The sequence below is a fragment of the Ursus maritimus genome, unplaced genomic scaffold (genome assembly GCF_017311325.1).
Source record: "Ursus maritimus isolate PB19 unplaced genomic scaffold, ASM1731132v1 scaffold_2, whole genome shotgun sequence".
In the NCBI taxonomy this organism is placed as follows: domain Eukaryota; kingdom Metazoa; phylum Chordata; class Mammalia; order Carnivora; family Ursidae; genus Ursus; species Ursus maritimus.
The window spans coordinates 103502772-103524942 of record NW_024424452.1 but is presented as its reverse complement, the minus strand read 5'-3'; the positions used below and the strand labels follow the sequence as shown (position 1 = coordinate 103524942).

The following is a 22171-nucleotide window of genomic DNA, read 5'->3' as shown; positions in this document are numbered from 1 at the left end:
GGGCAGAGAGAGGAACCGGAATAAGTCAAACAGACTTGGTGACAGAACCACCAGCTGTGTGGTGTGGACTTGGCGTCCTGATTCAAACCAACCAGCTGTGAAAAGGTAGTTTTTGAGACAATAGGGGGAAATGTAAGTATAGACTGGGTTAAAGAATGATCATTAATGTGGGGGGTATGCTAATGGCCTGGTGGCTATGTCCTCGTTAGTTGTACTTGAAATACATTTGTGAGGGAAATGACATGTCTGGGATTTGTAAGGGGGCCCCTGGCTGGCTTGGTCAGTAGAGCTTGTGACTTGATCTCAGGGTTGTGAGTTCAAGCCCCACATTGGATTCAGAGTTTACTTAAAAAAAAAAAAAAAAGGTACTTCAGTAAGGAGGGAAAAAACAGGGTTGGCTGAGTGACATAGGCAAAACAAGCTCAGCAAAATGTTCATAATTTTTCAAACTGGGTAATGCTTATGTGTGAATTCATGATCCCATTCCTCCTCGTGCGTGTGTGTATGTGTGTGTGTGTGTGTGTGTGTGTGTATAAAAACATATAAAATGTTCATACAGGGGCGCCTGGGTGGCTCAGTCGGTTGAGCATCTGCCTTTGGTTCAGGTCATGATCCCAGGGTCCTCGGATTGAGCCCCACATCGGGCTCCTTGCTCAGCAGGGAGCCTGCTTCTCCCTCTCCCTCTGCCTGCCTCTCCTGCTGCTTGTGCTCTGTCTCTCTCTCTTCCTGTCAAATCAATAAATATAATCTTTAAAAAAATATTCATACATATATATGAATATGTATGAATATATATGAACATTGTTCATATATGTATGTATACACACACACACACACGTCTGAAAATCCTAATAAAAGTTAGAAACAAAAAAGGAAGAGCAGCGATGAACTAGGGAGACCAAGAGCCCCAATGTCCCAGCGTGGAATATGAGGCTTGGAAATGGTATTCCTTCTCCCGCTATCCTTTCCCCCCGATTATCAGACTTTGTCCAAATATCCCGGGCTTCGTTGATAGGGAAGCATCCAGCGAAGCTCCTGTAGTTCTGTCCCCGTAGTCCCCTTGGCTCTGCTCGAGAGTGCCACAGCCACGCCTCCTCTCACAGGGATGGTAGAGATGATCCCCAATGCCGAGACGCTGCGCAAGATCCAGGTGGAGCACGGGGTGACTGGTTCCTTCAAGGACCGGCCCCTGGCAGACTGGCTGCAGAAACACAACCCTGGGGAGGACGAGTACGAGAAGGTAGGATTGGGGGCGGGGGGCGGGGGAGGGGGGCGGCGCGAGGCTGGGGGCGGGGTGTGGCTGTGTGAACACAAGGCCTGCCTGGCTCAGCTGTGTCGGGAAGAAAGAAACACACGTGGCCGGTGGGAGCCTCCACGTGGCTAGGGTTTGGGTCAAATGGCTGTGGTAGGCGGACTGAGAAAACGCCCTGGTGTCCAGCTGGGAAACCTTCGTTGAGTTCGCCTGGCAGATTGAGTTTTGGGAGTAGGAGGGGGGCCACCTGTTGAGAAGCTGCCTGGGTCTCTCCTAATTGTGGCTCCTGTTCAGTTCCTCGGCCTCAGAGGGCTTCAGTGGCACTTTGCACGATGTGACTCAAGATGCACTCAGTTGTTCCCAGTTACGGAGCTGGTTTGGGGCAAGGCTGTAAATAAGCAGGAGCCGCGATTAAGGCTGGATGGGTGACAGAGGTCATAGAAAAGGAGGCTGGCCATTCCTTAGGTGGATCTTTCCCAGGTGGTAGGGCCTTGGTGGCCTGCTGTGGTCCATGGCTTGTCCACGGTTTCATGGCGAGGGAACCAGTCCTAATAACCAACTCATGAAAGAGGAACTATAAGCCAGAATGCCAATTTATTTAACTTCCAAGGGGACCTCGTACTAATGTATATTGATCAGTACATTTTATCCCGGAGGGAAGACCTTATGGACAGCCGAATTGTAATCGGAGTGTTTGTTTAGTGAACATCTAATTAGATGATCCTAGATGGCCTTAAGTGTTTGAGTTCCCCAGGATTTAATAACTGGCCTGCTCTACGCTCTGAAATCTCGTGCCAACTCACCAGCTCTTATGACTTTAAGTATTACCCGTTTGCTGACATCTTCCAAAGCCATTCCCTCCTCTCTCCCTCGAGCTGTGTGCTCTGAGCCACATGCTTGCTGGAGGTCTCTACTTGAACTTCACCCATACCTCAGACTCAGTACAGGCAAACCCAATCTTTCCGTCTCTCCTTTTCCTGAAGCCTGCTTTTTTGTGTTTCCTATCAGTAAATGGTGTGAGTCCCTGTGTTGTCACCCAGGACAGAGCCGTGGGTCCTCTTCTGCTTCCTTCTGGCTCACCGCTGCTGTACCGAGCCCCGTAGATTCTCCTTCCCCAGCAGCTCTCACATCTGTCCTCTTCTTCCCATTCCTTTCAGCTATGTGCTGTCTGTCCCCTGAACCACTGGGATGCTTCTCCTTCTGTCACCATCTCTGCTTGAAGTCAGAGGTTTTTTTAAATAAAGTATAAACCGCTCATGTCACTCCTTTGCTCTAGGTTCTTCGAAGATTCCCTACACCCTAAAAGGTCCAACATCCATAGTGTTGCACGCAAAGCCTTTTGTAATCCAGCCCAGCCTACCCCGGCCGTCCCATGCCCCGCAGCTCCCCTCTTATGACAACTTACGCCCCAGCCCAGGAGACTCTTTCTATTTCCCCGATATCTTTAGATGATAGTGTTCCTTCTGCCTGGAAGGCCAGGTGTTCCCTTCCCCATCCCTCAAAACCCACCCTCTCTACATTGCCAATCGCAAGGCCCTCTACCCTTGGAGAGGAGTAATATGGATTCTTTCCTCCCGCCCCTCCACCCCATATACGATTTACCACTAACATGGATTCTTCAGGTATCAAATGGCCACCACGCAAAGGGCACTGTGCTTGGTGCTGGACTTAGTCTTCTGGCCAGTGTAATAAAAAGTCATAATAAATATGATAGAAGGCTGCCCAACAAGAACGTACGGAGAAACTCACTCTGTGTCTTTGTGCTTAATATCAGTCTTCCAAAGGCAGCCTGTCGGCTCTTCTTGACTTTCTGCTAGAATAGTGCTGGTCGTTTCTTCTGCTGACTTCCAGTAGGAAAGAACTAGAGCCGTTTGTCTCCTGGCCACTCCCTGAGCAAAGGGAGTTGCCCACATCCTTCAAGTGAAAACCCCTTAAATCAGGAGAGCTCCCTTGGTCTGGTGAGACTTCCCGCAGCTCACACTCCACATAACTTAGGTAATGAGACCCGAGTCATTTACCCACAGCCATATAGCTCTTTTGTGAGTCAAGATAGGATGCATTCCAGGTAGGGGCGCCTGGCTCGCTCAGTCGGTAGAGCGTGCGGCTCTTGATCCTCGGGGTTGTGGGTTCGAGCCCCACGTGGGGTGTAGCGATTACTTCAAAATAAAATACTAAAAAAAGAAGAAGAAGAAGAATGCATTTCAGGTGGAAAGAATATCTGTGGAAGGAAGACAAGTTGATGGAGGTGAGGGTCAAGACCGGGAAGTGATGGATTGTACTTCTTACTGAGTGGTTTCTCTTCATTCGTCTGTTTCCCTGTCCTGGAAATAGTCCTTTCCTTCCAGAAGGTGCATTCTGTGATTTCTTTATAGACTTTCTGTTCTTAGATTCCTGTGGACTCGCCATCTGGTTTAATTAGACAAGTGAGTGGGCAGGGGGTTCTGTGTGGCTAGTTTTTCGTTTTTTGTTTTTTTTCTTCCCCGTGTGGCTAGTTTTGAAAGAGGCCTCGTGGATGGCCATGGAGCTGCTGGGAGATAAGACCCCTAGAACCTGGGGAGAGAAAAGAGTGAGGGGGGTGGCAGTGGGGCTGTCGGGGCTCAATGGGGGAGGAGTCTGCGGGAGCTGGAGGGCTTGGGACTCCAGGCCCTGAAGGATGAGGAGGAAATTTGTAGAGAGAGGCAGGAAGGGCACACATTCCCCATCTGGGAAGCTTTCTCTCATCTCAAGTCTGTACATTCCTTGTTGGCGATGCCGGTTTTTGCCCTCTGTGGATGAGTCTGTCTTGAATTCTTAGAAATTCTGTAAACCTCACAAAGAGGAATCAGAGGGTGAAAGGTATCCGTTTGCTAATTCCATTACTTGTACTTCCTGGAGAGACAGCTAAGGGGACAGATGCCGACCCGATGAAATAAGGTGGATCTAACCCCTTAGCCATCCTCCCTCCTGCTTTAAATTTAAAAATCTCTCTCACACAGTTTACCAGCTAGAGATGTCTGATTTTCAAGTGTAAACCCCACCCCCCCACCCAGGAGTGTCAAACTGCCTCAGCTCTTCTTTGGAGTGAAGTGACTTTAATTAGATTAGCATTTAGCTGATACCAAGAACCCTGGGAATGGGAAGTGTCTACGGGGCAGGGAGAAGCCTGGAGAATTCTGAGGAGGGTCAGGAAGGGACCCGGAAGTTGGCCGCCTCAGGGCTGTGCTTGAGCTGAGCCGGTCACAACTGTTGGGGAATGTGGTAAACATCCGTCTTCCTGTCTATTAAGGTCTCTTCAGTTGGGGCCGGTCAAGTCAGGGCTCCCAGATGAGTTCACTGTCTTTCCAAGTCAGTCTCCCTAGAAGAAGGAAAGGTGTAGAAGAAGATGGATGGCAGATAAAGTGGTGGAGAAACATACACCAGCCTTCCATCCCCTTACAGCCCATAAGACAGGAGAGAGGTGTCTGTGTGTGGGGGGGTGCCCGCTGTGCACGATGAAGGCTGACCTGGCAGGTGACAGGTGCTGTTGGGGCTCCTGAAGGAAACAGCAGGGCTGGCTGGGTTGTCTGGCCGTGGCCCTTGCAGTCCCTCGGAGCCACTTTCCGTCCTCTCCTCCCATCTGCCTGCCTTCCCCCCAGGCTGTGGAGAACTTCATCTACTCCTGTGCCGGCTGCTGCGTGGCCACGTACGTCTTGGGCATCTGTGACCGGCACAATGACAACATCATGCTGAAGACCACCGGCCACATGTTCCACATAGACTTTGGCCGCTTCCTGGGCCACGCTCAGATGTTCGGCAACATCAAGCGGTAAGTGGTCTCCTGAAGCCAGGCCGCGCGTGGAGGGCAGGGAGGTCCGCAGAAGGGGTTCCGAGCTGAACACAGGCCTGTCTTGGAAGGGGGCTGCACTTGAGCCCCTGGGCTGAGCAGCTTTGGAGAAGAGAAGGCTGAGAAAGAGGTCAAGTCTTTGCAGGGCCTTACAGAAGAATGGGGGACCAGCTCTTCTCCCTCCCTGCTGAGGCCTGAGCAAAGGCAAATGAGCCCAAACCACAGCAAAAGGGAATACAGTTAGCTATCCAGGAAAACAATATTGGTGGCTCACAGACAAGGAATCAGTGAAGGACGTCTCTGGGGGTCTTTTGAGGTTAAGGTAGGAAAAGCAAAGAGGGAGCAGGTAGGGAGAGCCCCATCTATCCAGGTTCCCGCAGGTGACGAGGGGAACTGTTCCCTGACGCACCCCACAAGGCAGAGGGCTTCCTCCTCCATGCTGACCTTCTACCTGTATGTTCGTTCCCCTTGGCCCAGGGACCGTGCCCCCTTTGTCTTCACCTCGGATATGGCGTATGTCATCAACGGGGGCGACAAGCCTTCCAGCCGCTTCCATGATTTTGTTGACCTTTGCTGCCAAGCCTACAACCTCATTCGCAAGCACACCCACCTCTTCCTCAACCTCCTGGGCCTGGTGAGGAGCTCATCCCTTTCTGAACCCATCCTTCTTATCATCTGGCACCAACTTTAAGGCTCCCCTGTCTTGCTTCAAAGGCTTTTTGGAGGTCTACTTCTCTGAGGTCTAGATAAAGGCAGGGCACAGACTACTGGGAACAGTGGTGTCTGTGCGGTGTCTGACTTCCTGCCCCAGCCCCTCCATTCCTGTGGCCTTCCAGCCACTGCCCACAGCATCCGTCTGCCACCCCCTAGGAGGGTTAGGGAGCCTCGCTGTAGAAAGTCTTGCCCTATGGGGGGAAGGAGCAAGAATTTCTGGTTAAAGGTGCCCTCTCTCCATCTTCGCTTTGCTTCTAGATGCTGTCCTGTGGGATCCCCGAGCTCTCAGACCTGGAGGACCTCAAATACGTGTATGATGCTCTGAGGCCGCAGGACACAGAAGCCAATGCCACTACCTACTTCACCAGGTAACGCCCCGAGCCCAAAACAGCCCCCCCCACCCCCCACCCCCGCAAGTCATTCATTCCCAGGCTGCCTGATGGGGAGGAGTAGGGCTCGGAAAACGGGAAAGCTCTGCTCAGATGGCAGAGCCCAGAGCTGACTCCATGTGCTTGTTGTCCTAACTTTGCCTCTGACTTAGGGAAGCCACCTGACTTCTCTGACTCCGTGTTCTGTCTGTATTTTGGGGCTCACCTTTGTGCATGGAGCTATTGCAGTCTCTTACATTCTTGCCAGGTCTTGGTCAAAGACTTTGTTTCTGGGACGAACATGGATTTTTCTTAGTCCTTAGCTCTCTGGATCAGAACCCTTGCACTTACCAAAACACGGAATTCCATGGTTCCATTTTCCCATACTTGACAATGTTTGTAGGCACATGGTATGAAACCAAGGACGTGTCTCTGTACTCACGTCTACAGTTCTGCCCGTGTAGGCGAGGCCTCTGTTTTATCATCCACTCTTTTTGGAACTTGGCCAGCTAAATTTTCTCCATTGTTCTCACATAGAACCTCTCCTTTTGATCTGAATTCTTTAGATTGAATGGTGCTTGGTGAGGTTCCCTTGTACTGGAGGTCTACTGTATGTAGACATTTTCATGCCGACCGTGTGCTGGAATCCCTAATTCCTTCCTACCGTGGTTTAACGGTCTTTGGCTCAGGAGGGCAGCAAGGGGAGATAAGACCCCAGGATTCACATGAACAAATGGCATGTAGATAATTGGGTGCCAGTCAAGCACCCTATAAGGATAGTACACAGGGAAAATGATTCTATCTGAGCTGAGGGTTAGTCTCAGGTGTCAGGGGATAGTCGTTGCGATCGCTGTGTCCAAGCAGTGGGGACTTGGGTCCGTGGTTACATCCTTTTCTCCCCATCCTCCTGTACCAACAGGTTGATTGAGTCCAGCCTGGGCAGCGTAGCCACAAAGCTCAATTTTTTCATCCATAACCTGGCTCAGATGAAGTTCACGGGCTCAGACGACCGGCTGACCCTTTCCTTTGCCCCCCGAACACACACACTCAAGAGCTCTGGCCGCATCAGTGATGTTTTTCTCTGCCGCCACGAGAAGATTTTCCACCCCAACAAGGGCTACGTAAGTGTTTTCTCCCATCTGACCCTGTCTTGCTCCCCACCGCCCCCAGCATATTGGGGTTCTGACTGTCTCTTCCCATCTGCACGGTGGGCATCCCGTGCACAGACTGAGCCTCTCCCCTGGGCGAGTAGGCTGCTGGAATCAGGGAGCCGAATTGGGTGGTTGCCCCGTCTGGGTCGAGGGTCCTATGAAACATGTGCAGGACAAATGTACATCTGTATCTTCTCCTTTGGAGATACTTTTGCCCTTTTCCTTCTAGAAAGTGGACTCCCCCAACACATACGTACACCCACATGCACACACCCCTTCCCTCTTCTGTTCCCTTACCCACTCCCTTCATTGGGTGCACGGGGTTTGGCAGGTATGCTCTAAGACTTGGACCTTTGCAGGTTTATGTGGTAAAGGTGATGCGAGAGAACGCTCATGAGGCCACTTACATCCAACGGACGTTTGAGGAGTTCCAGGAATTACACAATAAACTGCGGCTGCTCTTTCCTTCTTCCCAGCTGCCCAGGTACCTGCCCCCTTTCCTCTCTGCACCGGGACATCCCGGGGAGGGAGAACCGGTAGGGGCTGGCAGGACTGCAGGATCCCGAAACTACCCTTTCTTAAGATCTGCTTGGTTTTCTTGGCCTGGTCATGAGTGCGGTAACACATGCGCCCCCTGCTGGCGGGGATCTCCTGACTTAGTCCAGCCTGGAAAATGAGCGTAGGTCCACCTGCTGGGAGAGAAAACTGGGGCTAAAAGCAGAGGACTTACTGGATCTGAAGATGTTTCAAAGTTTGGGGTTTTTTGGGTTTTTTTTTTTATCTTTTAAAGAGTAAAAGATAAATAGAAAACAAAATTTGGCATATACATATGACGGAATATTATTCAGTCTTAAAAAGAAGGAAATTCTGACACGTGCTACAACATGGATGAACCTTGAGGCCATTATGCTCAGTGAAATAAGCCAATCACAAAAAGACAAATAGTGTAATATTCCACTTATATGAGTCTCTAGAGTAGTCAGATTCCTAGAGATCAAAAGCGGAATGGTGGTCTCCAGGGCTTGGAGGGAGGGAGGAACAGGGAGCTGTTTAATGGGTACAGAGTTTAGTTGTGCAAGTTGAAAGAGTTCTGGAGATGGACGGTGGTGAGGGTCACACAACAGTGTGTATCTAATACCACCAGTGAACTGTAGTGTTTAAGATGGTAAATTTTATGTTCTGTGTATGTCATCACACATTTTTTAAAAGGGGTTTTCAAATGAATTTTTTACTTTGATGGGGAAAACTGTGGGCTCCTCCAAGGGCCCCGAGGCACTTCTGGGGAGCCCTAGGACTGCCCAACAGCTTGGTTTTCTTGTCCGGGGTTCCTGGAACTGCCGCGTGAGATGCTGCCTGAGGGTGTCGTCGGCGCAGCCCCGGGGAGCCGTGGGAGGAATGGGGCCGGCTGGTGAGAAATGTGGGTCAGGTCGCTGAAAACGCAAATGAAATGTGACAAAAGCCTGCCGCCTCTTCATTTTCTTTCCCCTTGTTGCCTCTCCTGCGTTCCCACGGCCCACCTGCCTCGCCAGCTTCCCTAGTCGCTTCGTGATTGGCCGCTCGCGGGGAGAGGCGGTGGCCGAGCGGCGGAGGGAGGAGTTAAACCGCTACATCCGGCACTTGACCCATGACGCCCCCGAGGTGGCCGAGGTGGGTGGGCTCCCCTCTGTTCCCCGCTGGGGTGTTCGGGGGCGGGGGTGGGGTGGGGTGGGTGGGGGATGGGGTAGGGGGAATGTGGGGGAAGCGGGGAGGTCGCGAGCCCCCTGGTGGTCAAGTTCGGAACTTGGCTCTTTGGGTCTGTTTGACTTTGCAGAGGAGGAAGAGGGGGCGGAAGAGGGGGCGGAAGAGGGGGGAGGAAGGAGGGAGGGAGGGTCTTAGCTTCAGCCTCTCGGGTCATGCCCTTAAATGCTGGGCGCTTGGAGAGACATTTATGAGACATTTATCAGAAGCGATCCCAAAGTGCTAGGAGTGATCAGAACCTTAGGAAGGAAGGGGTTTTTGAGGAAAAGGAGTTTTTTGAGCAGGTTGAGTATTTACCTAGATTTTTTTTAAACAAATAGTATTACAATTTGGTATTATAATGAGCATAAAAACAAATACAGTCATCAGGAGGCCCACCCCCCTGCCAGATCATCTCACCCCATTTCCATGTTTCCTTCCTATTTGTCTATATGCAAATGTGACTCTTACCATTTTATACTGGTCATTGCTTCAGTATCACTGTATAATGTATTTCTCACTTTGAGTTTATAATAAGCATAACTTTAAATATCTGTACCAAATTAATACTTTGACTTGCAATACCAAAATCTCCTTAATCATTTGCTTCTTGAGACCGATTATGTCCATTTTTTTCCCCCACTATTAATGCTAGGATAGGTATTTTCACACATTTTAGTTTTTGTTTTCCCTAACACAGTTAGGAAACATTCTCAGGAAGAGTAGAATATCTGGCTCAGATATTTCTCTGCTTGAAAGGTGTCTGTGTGTCCAGGGGGAAGGGCATGGCAGAGAAGAACAGACTGCTCTTGACCTGATGTGACCTAGGGTTTTTTTTTCCTTTTTAAAAAACTTTTTATTTGAGAACTTTCAAACATACAGAAAAGCAGAGAAACAGTATAATGTGTGCCTATATGTCCATCACCTAAACAGTTAATGTCTCGCCAGATTTGCTTATTTTTGTATAAAGTATCTTTTTATTTTTTAAAGATTTTTATTTATTTATTTGACAGAGAGCAAGAGAGAGCGCACACAAGCATGGGGAGCAGCAGAAGCAAGCTGGAGCAAGGAGCCCGATGTGGGGCTTGATCCCAGAACCCTGGGATCATGACCTGAGCCAAAGGCAGACGCCCAACCGGCTGAGCCACTCAGGTGTCCCTGTATGAAGTATTTTAAAGTCAATCACAGGGACACCTGGGTGGCTCAGTCTGTTAAGTGTCTGCCTTCAGCTCAGGTCATGATCCCAGGGTCCTGGGATGGAGCCCCGCATTGGGCTCCCCGCTCAGTGGGGAGTCTGCTTCTCCTCCTCCCCCTCCCCCTGGCTGCTCTCTCTCTCATATAAATAAAATCTTTTTAAAAAATTAAAAAATAAAATAAAGTCAGTCACAGACAGTGTGACATTCTGTCCCTAAACAGTCACTGTGCAGCTCTGTTCCTGTGTAACTACAGTGCCATCATATCACCCAGTACATAGTCCATATTCAGAGTTTCCCTGTCGTCCCTCGAATTCTTTTTACAGTTGGTTGGTTTCAGCTAAGATCCAAACAAGAAGCACATACTACATTCAGTTGTTCCATTTTATAGGCCTCTTTTAATCGGGAATAGTCCCTTTTTTTTTATGGGGCCGTTGTCTTACTGAAGAATGACTCTGCCTCTGATTTCGTTCCAGTGCGATCTGGTGTACACCTTCTTTCACCCCCTGCCCCGAGATGAGAAGGCTGCGGGCGCCAGCCCCGCTCCCAAGTCCTCAGGTACTCTGCCTTCTCTGACATTCCTGCCAACCTCTCTGAACCTTCCCCAGGGGTAGTTTCTCCCGCCCCCACATCTTCCCAGTTCCCTCTTTCTCTAGAGGATCTGGTTTCCCACTCAGGCTGTGGGGCCCATCGCTCCTCACGCAGGTTTCCCAGGGACAGGATACTCAGTTGGTGATTACACATGCACGTTGGGTAGACCGTCTCAACCCAATTCTAGATCATGTTCACAGACCTCACCTGGCAGTTCCCCCATGGGGTATCAGGACCCCGACATGAAGATACGGGAGTGGAGGGTGGGGAGAAGACAATGGAAACCTCTGCCTGGCACCAGATGGGGACAAAACTGGCCTCATGACCTTTCTTGCGTTTCTTTGACCCTATAGACGGCTCCTGGGCCCGGCCTGTCGGGAAGGTGGGCGGGGAGGTGAAGCTGTCCATCTCCTACAAAAACAATAAACTCTTCATTATGGTCATGCATATCCGGGGCTTGGTAAGTACATGCGCAGTCTTCATTTGGTTCTCTGTCTTTTTCTGGTACTTTTCTGACTTTGGGAAGTAGTCTAATTACTCTGAGCCTTTTTTTTTTTTTAAGGATTTTATTTATTTATTTGAGAGAGAGAGAGGACAAACAGCGGGGAGTGTGGGAGAGGGGCAGAGGGAGAGGGCCCTCAGAGCAGGGAGCCCAACACGGGGCTCAGTCCCAGGACCCCAGGACCATGACCTGAGCCAAAGGCAGACGCTTAACTGATGGAGCCACCCAGGCGCCCCTACTCTGAGCCTTATTAAAATGAAGATAATGCTGGTATCTACCTGGTGGAGTCTGGGGGGTTAAATGAAGAGTGCACACTGGCACCTAGCAGATAGCAGTAAATGCTCTCTGACAACAATAAAGCAGAGGACGGATACTGGGGTGGAGCGAAGCCGTGGCAGTCTTATAGAGAGGTCAGGGAAGCCTTCCTTGACGAGGAGGTAGGTACTCGAGCAAAGATGGAAGGAGGTGAGGATTGTTCCAGGCAGAGAGAGCAGTTAAATCCAAAAGCCCTGATGAGTCAGGAGCCTGCCTGGAGTGTGTTGGGAGGTGCAGGGGGCCATTGTGGCTGAAGGCTGCAGAGCAAAGGGGAGAAGAGTGGGTGATGGGGTTGGAGAGGGCACCGCGGACCGGAGCCCGGGTCCCACAGTCAGGACCGTGGCTCTGACCCTGAGTGCAATGGGAACGATGGGAAGGTTTTTGAGCAGAGACATGACAAGATCTAATTTAAGTTTTAAAAGGATCAGGCTGGATGAAGCCCTAATTGGCTGGCCTTCAGCAAGCAGCTTAATCTTCCTGACTCATCTTCCACCTCTTGGGGGTTACCTGGATCAAATGACAAAATAGACAAAGACATTGGGCCAGGCAGGAAGCTATCTAGGGATATGATGGCTCAGTCAAAACGGACCAAGGGATGGCATGCCCCGGGCGTTTGTATGGAAAGTATAAACTGGGTATAATAGGCAGTCAGGTTGATGTTTAGTAGGACACCTCCTATTGTCATGGGAGAGCTTTCTCTCAGAATGGAGTGAGCTGGGAAGCACGTTCCTGTGCCTCGCCAGAAGCCAGGTGTGGGGTTGATCACAGGATTGGTGATAAAGACACAGACCTAGGAAACTTTTTTTTTTTTTTTAATTTTTTAAAATTTTCATTACCTTCGTAGCAACTGCTCCAGGACGGGAATGACCCAGACCCCTACGTGAAGATTTACCTCCTCCCTGACCCGCAGAAAACCACTAAGAAGAAAACCAAAGTGGCCCGGAAAACCTGCAACCCCACCTACAATGAGATGGTGTGTGGGGAATGTGCTGGAGTAGGGCTGGGGCTAGCAGACTACGCCTGTGTGTGGAAATCAAGTCGTCTTGGAATGTGGCCCCACCCATCCCTTTAAGGACCGTCTGTGGCTGCTCTTCACGTGGCAGCGGCGGGATTGCGTACTCGTGACGTAGACCAGACCCTATGGCCTCAAAAGCCTAAAATATTTCCTTTCTGGCCTTTCTCATAAACAAGTTTGCTGACCCTTTGTCAGGATTCCACAGCTGAAACGTGGCCTCGGCCCTGTCCCGTGGGGGGTAGGAGTCCTTTGCTGATAATGAGCGGTGGCCTCAGTACAAAGCCCTCACCCGCCTGACCTCTCAGCAAAGAACAAAGTTCTTTAAAACTCTTCTCGGGTTCCGAGTGCCCTCTCTATCCCCTTGGACTCTGGTTGGGGAGCTCAGAGGTCTCAGCGTCGGCCAGATCAAACCCCAACAGACCTAAGCGTCTCCCTCTTCTGTGTCCCCTCTCTTCCCAATCTGTGTGCTCGCAGCTGGTGTACGACGGGATCCCCAAGGGAGACTTGCAGCAGCGGGAGCTGCAGCTGAGCGTGCTGAGCGAGCAAGGATTCTGGGAGAACGTTCTCCTCGGGGAGGTGCACATCCGTCTGCGAGAGCTGGACCTGGCCCAGGAGAAGACTGGCTGGTTCGCACTGGGATCTCGAAGTCATGAGACCTTGTGAGCCCAGCAGAGCTCAAGCCCTCCCCCCTTCCCTGCCCAGGACCCCAGGCTGCTGGGGGGGCCAGGGGAGAGGACTGTTCCCCTGCTTCAGGTGCCCTTTCCTTGCGAAGGGGCAGGGCCCTTGGCGGGCCTCCCCTCTGTCCAGGCGGGTCGGGCCTTTGTGACAGGAGGTAGGGAGAGTGCGATGCTCTCTGCTGTCCCCTCCTCTGCCCAGCGAGCTTGGGTTGGTGGTGGTGAGCAGCCCCTCGGAGACTGTGAGGTGGCCGCAAAGTTTTAAGTTTACCTTGTGTCAAGGGAGCAATGCCTGGTTTGGGGTGAGTGGGGTGGGCTGTATGAAGTAGCATTTGGGAGGGGGGTTGGGGGGGATTATCTTTATTTTTATTTTTAAAAAATGAAATAGTAATGTTGTCCTGACTGGACAGGAAGCCTCGTGAGAAGGGACTTCACATATGCCTCGGAAGGCAAGAGAGGAAGACTATTTGGACTTTTTGTATGATTAAGGTTCTTATTGGACTTTTCCTTAGGTTTTTGTTTGTTTGCTTGTCTGTTTTTCGTTTTTGTTTTTCTATCGATAGGACTTAACTCGGGGAGGGGCCCCGTGGGTCCTCGGTTAGAGCCCTCCCTCTCTGAGGGCAGGTCGGGGAGGGGCAGGGAGGGTGGGTGTGCCCGACCGAGGCCTGCATGGGGCCTTTCTGATTTTTGCCTCCAAAGGAGAGCGATGTGATATCTACGTGTGTAAGGAAGGGCCTTCCGAATGGGGCTCGGCAGAGGACCTGTATTCAGGGACCTGAGCTCTCTCGGGGGGAGTTTTTCTTCTCATCTTCCCCTACTTTGCTAGGACTCACCCTGAATACTGTCTTCTACCCCTCCATTCTCACGGCCCCCTTGGGGACCATCTGGTCCCTGCAAATATGCCGGGGGTGCTCCTCCATAGGTCTCTCTCCCTTCCTTTTTCTCCGGTGGGGTAAAGTACTGTCTCAGCTTTCAGATTTCCTTCCACCCAAGGGCATCCCGGGCCTGGGCAGGGGCCTCTCAGCTGCAGATGCCAGGGGGATCCCGTCACCCCACCACACCTCTCCTTTTTATGTGCTGCTTTCCCCAAACTCCATTTCTGTCACATTTTTTAAAAACAAGAATTTCCCTCATTTTATGGGGCCATAAACCTCTTTAGTCTGGAGCCAAAGGGATGCCCTAAGTGGAGGAAAGGGGCCTGGGGTGGGGGATTCCGGTGATGTTCTTTGGTTGCGAGGAGGCCGGAGTGGAGGGCGTGGTTGACCCCCTGGAGTTGAGCCTGGAGGGAGAGACTGGGGCACTTAGCTCTCGGACGCTTTATTCCCTACCAGGTGGACTTGAGAGTCAGTCTTGCACTTTACTCCAGAGGGCTGTGTTCCTTGGGAAAAGAGGGAGAGACTTCGAATTTCATAGGAACTTTTAAAACCAGACTTGGCTTGGATGTACCCCATGATGGGGGCACGGAGGTAATCGAGGATACTCTCAGCCATCCCTCCCCAGCTTCCTTCTCAGCTCCAGGGATCAGAAATTCCTCCCTTTGCTGACTCATTCCATAACTGGAGAAAGAAGCTCCATTCACTGAGGCCACAGGGTAGCAAGGAAATCTAAACTTTTCCTTGAGGTTCAAAATGTCAAGGATCAAGTGGCCACGGTGGGGAAGGGGGTGGGGGAAGTGGGGAACAGGGGTGGGACTTCTCCAGATGAACGGACCATAGTTGGGTTACTGGCTCTTTGCCCGTAGCTCATTTTATTTTGACCTTCTGTGCCCCTGACTTAAAGAGGTCTGTGTACTGTACCCACTTCCCAGATGTCCTTGTATCTGCTACTTTCTCTGGAATTGTATTTTCTAATAAATGACATTTGAGAAAAACAAAACTAGCGTTTCCAAGATCGGTCAATGTTTCGATGAAAACAGCTGGTGTATAAGGTGAGATAGTGATGGGGGTTGGTGGTCTTACAAACGGTGCCTTTCAGATGCACCGGTGCCCTGCACTGGGCATTTCACATTTGTCAGCCAAATTTAGCCTCAGAACAACTCGATCAGGTCAGTAGTAGTATCCCCATTTCACAGATGACGAAAACAGAAGCTCAGAGAGATTAAGTAATTTGCCTAAGGACACAGCCCGTCAGCGTTGGGTCTGGAATTTGAATCTCTGGATTGACTCCCAACTTGGGGCAACCTCATAGGTAATGTTGAATGCAGTCCCTTAAGTTGGTATATTATTTGTTAGTTTTCAGAGTGTTCTCTATATAAATGATGTCGTGTTTCGTTGCAGCTACCGTGGGAGGTCAATATGGTTCATTGATTCATTCTGTCAACAAACGTTTACTGTGTTTACCGGTGCCACCTGGTAGCAGGCCTCTGTTCACAAAGAATACAGCTCCTGGAGTTGTGCGCTGGGCCCTGGGCCATGTGACCCCTGGAGTTCACAAAGATAAATCAAGACGATCTCTGCATTTGAGAAGGCTACTGCCTAGTGCTGTTTAGCCAACCATGTTTGATACGAGACGAAACTGAACCTCTGAGAGGCCTTACGACTATGAAGTCATGAGAGCGGAGCCGTAGCCCAGAACTGAACTCACCAAGTGGAAGAAGGAGGCCATGTGACCCTCGTTCGAGCATTTCACCCAGAAGTTTTCAAAACGCTCCAGTGGGGTGTCCTGTTTCACCCCAGGAGATTCTGTGGGGCTTCCAAGGGATTTCCAGTAGTAAACAGTAGGAAGCGTTACCTATCTTGCTGGGTTTCCAAGTGGTTTTGGGATGTCACTGCAGTTCTGGGCGAGTCCCAGTGGACCTTTTAAAAGTTAGAACTTGAATCTGGCAAGAGTCTTAGTTGGGGAAATTTCTTGGCCAAATGGGGCGGAAATCTGAACCACCCTGAGGGAGTGGGCATGGGAGCTGGGACAAGGGGCAAAGAGAAACAAAAGAAGCCCAGGAGGCTGGGTTTTCTGAGTGCAAAGAGAGGTGCCAAAAATGACATAACCTGACTGGCTGGGATTTGGGAGTAACGATTAGATTGGACTTGAAAGGTGAAAAAGGAGGCAGCATTGTTAAGTCAGGTGGTAATTGTGGTGGCTGGACCGTGTCTGAGGTGTCTAAGGGCCTTCTCTGAGTCAGGCAGGGCGACCAGGCAGTGTGGCCACTAAAATGACAAAGATGTGGCTCCTGTCCTCAAGGAACTCACTGCCCAGCTAGGGAGGCTGACCCGGGAACACAGAATTACAGCGTGCTGTCTCAAGACAAGGCAGGAGAGGGGAGGGGCCGGGTAGGCAGGGGGCTTCACCAGGATAACCTGCACTGAGCTCTGAAGCGGATCAGAACTCCAGATTTTATTCTTAGTGTGATGCGACTACCACTGGAAGGTTTTGAAAAAGGGACTATAGTGCTCCAATTTATGTTTTAAAAGGTCATTCTGATTGTGGTAGAAAGACCACACTTTAAAAATGGTGCCCTGGGGTGCCTGGGGGACCCAGTCGGTTAAGTGGTTAAGCGGTTAAGCATCTAACTCTTGGTTTCAGCTCAGGGCAGATCTCAGGGTTGTGGGATTAGAGCCCCACCTCAGACTCTGCACTCAGTTTGGAGTCTGCTTGTCCCTCTCCCTTCCCCTCTCCCCCTTCCCTCCTCACTTTCACCCCTGCATACATACTCTCTCGCAAAAAAATAAAATATTTTATAAAGACAAATAAATGGTCATTCTGGCTGCTGTTTGAAGGACGAATGGAAGCAGCAGAGAAGGCCCTTGCAGAAGTCTAGGAAGGAAATGATGGGGCGAGGGGACAGTGAGAAGTAGTTAAATTCTGGAGAGAATTCGTGAATTTCAAGGTAGAGCTGATGGATCCGCTGGTGGATTCGATGTGGAGTTGAGGCAGAGAGGAAGTGAGGGTGACTCCTAAGTTTAGGGCCTTAGCAACTGGGCGAGGCAGACTGGGGGCGGCCATCGAGGAGAACGGGCAAGATGGCGTTCTTGGCGGAGCTGAATGAGGAGTTTTGTCTCGGGCACCTGGCTGGCTCAGTGGGTAGAGCCTGCGAAGCTTGATCTCGGTGTCATGAGGTCAAGCTCCACGTTGGGCATGGAGCGGACTTAAGTAAATAAAATTATTTTTTTTATAAAGAGTTTTGTTTTGATCATGATCAGTTTGAGGTGTGTGGACATCCACGTGGAGAAGCCAGAGACTGGAACCTGAAGTGCCCGGGAGAGGCCAGCCTGGAGGTTAGGTATGCACGGCGTCCACACGAGGTTGAGATCACCTAGATCAGGCTAGAAGAAAAGACACGGGTGGACTGAGCACTGATACAGGCCAACGTTCAGAGGAGGGAGAGGAGGAGCCACTGGAATTGTAGGGACACCAAGGGAGCGCCGTCATGGGAGCCTAAAGAAAAGTACTGTCCCTGTCCTAGGGCCGCTGCAGCAAAGTGTCGTAGGCTGGGCAGCGTAAACAACAATTTAATTTGCTCACAGGTCCAGAGGCTAGAAGGCCACGATCAAGGAGTTGGCAGAATTGGTGCCTTCCGAAGGTTGGGAGGGAGAATCTGTTCCATGCCTCTTCCACCTTCTGGTAGTTCCTGGAAATGGTTGACATTTCTTGACTTGTAGGGTACATCACCCCAGTCTCTGCCGTCATGTTCACACGGTGTCCTCCCTGCGTGTGCATGTGTGTCGTGCATGCGTGTCTGTGTCCACACTTACCCTTTGTGTAAGGACACAATCCTACCAGATCGGACCCACCCTAAGGACCTCATCCTAACTTTCCAAGACCCTGTTTCCAAATAAGCTTACGTTCACAAATACTGGGGGATTAGGACTTCGATATCTTTTAGGAGGACACAGTTCAGCCCACCACAGTCAGAGGATTGGACTTGGTAAACGGTTGTTGTTGATCTTGATAAGGGGGGTTGTTGTTGTTGTTGTTTTCTTAAAGAGGCTCCATGCCCATGGTGGGGCTTGAACTCATGACTCCGAGATCAAGAGTCTGACGCTCCACCCGCTGGGCCAGCCAGGTGCCCCTTGAGGGCTGTTTGAAGGAGTAGTGAGGACAAAGTTCACACTGGAGGCAGTTGCAGAGAGAAAGTAGAGACCATAACCAACTCGAGAAACTTTGAGGTAGTGGTACAGAAACTTGGAGGGGCATGAATCTGGGAGATGTTTAACTTTTTTAAATATATTTTTTAAAGATTTATTTATTTTAGCAGCAGGGAGAGGCTAAGGGAGAGGGAGAGAATCCCAAGCAGACTCCACGCTGAGCGCAGAGCCCGACACAGGGCTTGATCTCAACACCCTGAGGTCAGGACCTGAGCCGAGACCAAGAGCCGGATGCCCAACTGACTGCTCCACCCAGGCGCCCCAAGCTTTTTAAATTTTATTTTTTAAAGATTTTATTTATTTATTTGACAGACCGCAAGAGAGGGAACCCACGCAGGGGGAGTGGGAGAGGGAGAAGCAGGCTCCCACTGAGCAAGGAGTCTGATGGGGGGGGGGCCTCCAACCCAGGACCCTGATATCATGATCTGAGCTGAAGGCAGAAGCTTCCAACTGAGCCACCCAGGCGCCCCTTTTTAATTTTTCAGATAGGTGTTGCTAACCCTGCATGTGAGGCTCTAGAAGCTTGAGAGAAAATTGTATTGGAAGGGGGCTCAGGGAGGCCAGAATTCCTTTGGTTAGACACGAAGGGATAGGATCCAGGAGGCTGCTTTTCTTTTTTTCTTTTTTTTTTCTTTATAGATTTTACTTATTTATTTGACAGAGAGACGGCCAGCGAGAGAGGGAACACAAGCGGGGGAGTGGGAGAGGAAGAAGCAGGCTCATAGCGGAGGAGGGAGCCCGATGCAGGGCTTGATCCTGGAACGCTGGGATCACGCCCAACGACTGAGCCACCCAGGCGCCCCAGGAGGCTGCTTTTCCTGTCGTGAGTTTGAAAACAGAGTAGTGGGTCCAAATGCAGGTAGATCAGTGGGTTTAGTGGTGGAAAGACGAGGTTGTTTATGTCCAATTGTATCTGGTTTCCCAATGAAGTATGACGTGTGATCCTAAACTAAGAATGTGTGTTTATGGGAATGCTGGAAATTGGACGAACAAGCATCGTGAAACCTTCCCAGAGTGTAGGAGAAACAGAGCTACAGTGGAACTATCGAGTGTTGTAGGCGTGCCTGGCACTGATGAAATGTGTGATTACAAATAACAAAGCAAGTCGGTGGGCACGGCTGAGGGCTTCTGCAACGATTAGCTGCAAGAGTGTAGACTCAGAGTAAGTGGGTAGTTGGGTGTAACTAGGGTTGGAATTTTGCCAGAGAAAAGCAAACGCGCGAAGGGTCTTTGCAAGGGGACCACGAATTCACGCTGGGTGAGGAGGGAAGTGAAGGAGGGTTTCTGGGGGTTGGTAAGTTGCTGAGGGGATACGAGGGCAGTGCGTTGCAAAGATGGGAGGTGGTAGCCACCCAAAGGGTGGAATACTTAGAAATAAGATTTTGGAGGTGGTACTGACTCAGAAAAATGAAGTCAAAAGCGATATACCCTTTATGTCAGGCCTGCACAATCTTTTAAAATAAACATAATTAACTGAGGTTTAAATCTTCTCTTTTGCTAAAGTGCCAGTCCGCTTGCCAGTCCAAGGACTTCTTGTCTTCACCAGCAGGCCTGCGGCCATGGCAACGCCTTGTTATCTCTGTGTCCAGAGCTACCCTCTGTCTGCCTTCTACCTGATAGCAGGCTGCAGAAGGCTGGTTTACACTTTCTTTTCCTGTTGGGACTGATAGGACAAAGTCACGTATTCCTATAGTTTTTGATACTTTATGATTGTGGGTTTTTTTCTCTTTAGAACAACTTCCAAGGTGAGGAAAATAAAATTATGTATTCAACAACAAGATGGGGAAGGGGAGGCTCATTCAAGAAAGCTTTCTTGTTGTTGTTGTTAAATTTATTTTTATTTATTTTTATTTTTTATTTTTTATTTTTTTTATTATTATTATTATTTTTTAAAGATTTTATTTATTTATGTGAAAGAGAGACAGCCAGCGAGAGAGGGAACAGAGCAGGCGAGTGAGAGAGGAAGAAGCAGGCTCCTAGCAGAGGAGCCCGATGTGGGACTCGATCCCGGAACGCCGGGATCACGCCCTGAGCCGAAAGCAGACGCTTTAACGACTGCGCTACCCAGGCGCCCCTATTTATTTTTATTTTTTAAATTGACATATAGTGTATTATTTATTTCAGGGGTACACGTCTGTAATTCATCAGTCTTACACAATTCACAGTGTCAAGAAAGCTTTAAGAAATGTTTTTTGGGGACATGTGGTGTTAGTGACAAAGTTGAGTGGAAAGCAAAAGGCTTAGCCATAAGGAAGATGTTGTTATTTTAAATTATGAATACTCTTCCATTCATTCAACAAACATTATCGGCCACCCGTTATGTGCCAGTCAACGTGTTAGGTCAGGATTCCTAAACTTTTTGGTCTCAGGATCCTTTTTACACTTTTTTTTTTTTAAGATTTTATTTATTTATTGGACAGAGAGAGACACAGCGAGAGAGGGAACACAAGCAGGGGGAGTGGGAGAGGTAGAAGCAGGCTTCCTGCTGAGCAGGGAGCCGGATTCAGGGCTGGATCCCAGGACCCTGGGATCAGGCCCTGAGCCGAAGGCAGACACTTAACGACTGAGCCACCCAGGCGGCCCTCCCTTTTACACTCTTAAAAATTATTAAAGACTCCAAGGAACTTTTGTTTATGAGTATTATATCTATCAGGAGTTACTGTTTAAGAACTCAAAACTGAGGAATTTTAATAATAAACCTACTACATGTTAACACAATACTTTTAATGAAAAATTATTTTTTACAACAAAAAACTGTAGCAAGAAGAGTGACCTTGTTTTACATTTTTCTCCCAAATGTCTTTAATGTCTGGCTTTTAATAAAGGACAACTCCAGTCTCTTGTTTTTGCATCCACCTGTTGCCAGATCACTTATCACGTGTCCTCTAGAAGATACATGTCTACTGTGCACTCAATGAGAAAGTGAGAGTTAAAAAGGAAAATCACAGCTTTGTATTATTATGAACATTTTTTTTTTTTTGGCCTTGAGGGCCCCCTGAAAGGGTCTTGAAATGGGATCCCCAGAGGTGCCCAGGTCGTATTTTGTGACCCACTGGGCTAGGTACTGGGATACAGCCCTCAAGGAGCTGAGACCAGCAGGAAAGAAGAACATTTACAGGTATACATAGTGTAGTGTGTTAAGTGCTCAAATGGTAATAATAGAATTCTGACTGGGAAGGTTGGCAAAGACTTCAAGAAGGAGGTGACATTTGAGTTGGACCTTAAAACATGAGTACTTGCATAACAGGGAGGAAGACAGCTTTCTTGCCTGAGAAACAGCACGAGTAAAGGCAGGAAACAAGTCCAATGTTCTAAAGTATTACATGCGTGAGGGGAAGTTACGAAGAGAAAGCTGGTAAAGTATGGTGGGTGGACAGGCTGTACGGAGCCCTTACTGTGTAGGCAACAGGAAACCATTGTTAGCCAATGAATAACAGATATTAGCTGATGTTTATCCCCCTACTCTATCTAGGTATTAGATAGAATTAGTTCTCTCACCAACCTGTTGAAAGAGGAATTATTAGTCTCACCTGACAACCAAGAAACTGAGGCTTCAAGAATTTAATTTCCATGCTTGGGTCTCTTTTCTGTTATTAAGCTGACTCCTCTTAATACGTTTTTCTGAAGTTCTTAGGATTGAAAATGAGATATTTCCAGAGATATGGATGAGATAATAGGGGTAAACCATAGAGATTGAGGACCTCTTAGATTCCTAGAAGGAAGTGGCTGTTCTTTGAGCAGTCGCATTGAAGCAGGAAGAGCAGTTGGCTTCCTCCTGGCTCCCAAAAGTTCTTTCT

At 49.5% G+C, this 22171-nt stretch overlaps 1 protein-coding gene across 2 annotated transcripts in view; it reads left to right on the top strand.

Annotated features, from left to right (window-relative positions):
- Positions 1-16510, top strand: part of PIK3C2B (phosphatidylinositol-4-phosphate 3-kinase catalytic subunit type 2 beta) — a 46364-nt gene extending 29854 nt beyond the window's left edge. For both annotated transcript variants that reach the window (XM_040636498.1, XM_040636499.1), the window contains 11 exons: positions 1104-1240; positions 4867-5036; positions 5532-5688; positions 6027-6136; positions 7056-7257; positions 7647-7771; positions 8817-8934; positions 10673-10754; positions 11141-11247; positions 12449-12577; positions 13094-16510. In XM_040636498.1, the coding sequence (XP_040492432.1) occupies positions 1104-1240; positions 4867-5036; positions 5532-5688; positions 6027-6136; positions 7056-7257; positions 7647-7771; positions 8817-8934; positions 10673-10754; positions 11141-11247; positions 12449-12577; positions 13094-13282 (1526 nt within the window). In that variant the 3' untranslated portion in view covers positions 13283-16510. The remainder of the gene's footprint in view (positions 1-1103; positions 1241-4866; positions 5037-5531; positions 5689-6026; positions 6137-7055; positions 7258-7646; positions 7772-8816; positions 8935-10672; positions 10755-11140; positions 11248-12448; positions 12578-13093) is intronic.
- The last annotated feature ends 5661 nt before the right edge of the window (positions 16511-22171 follow it).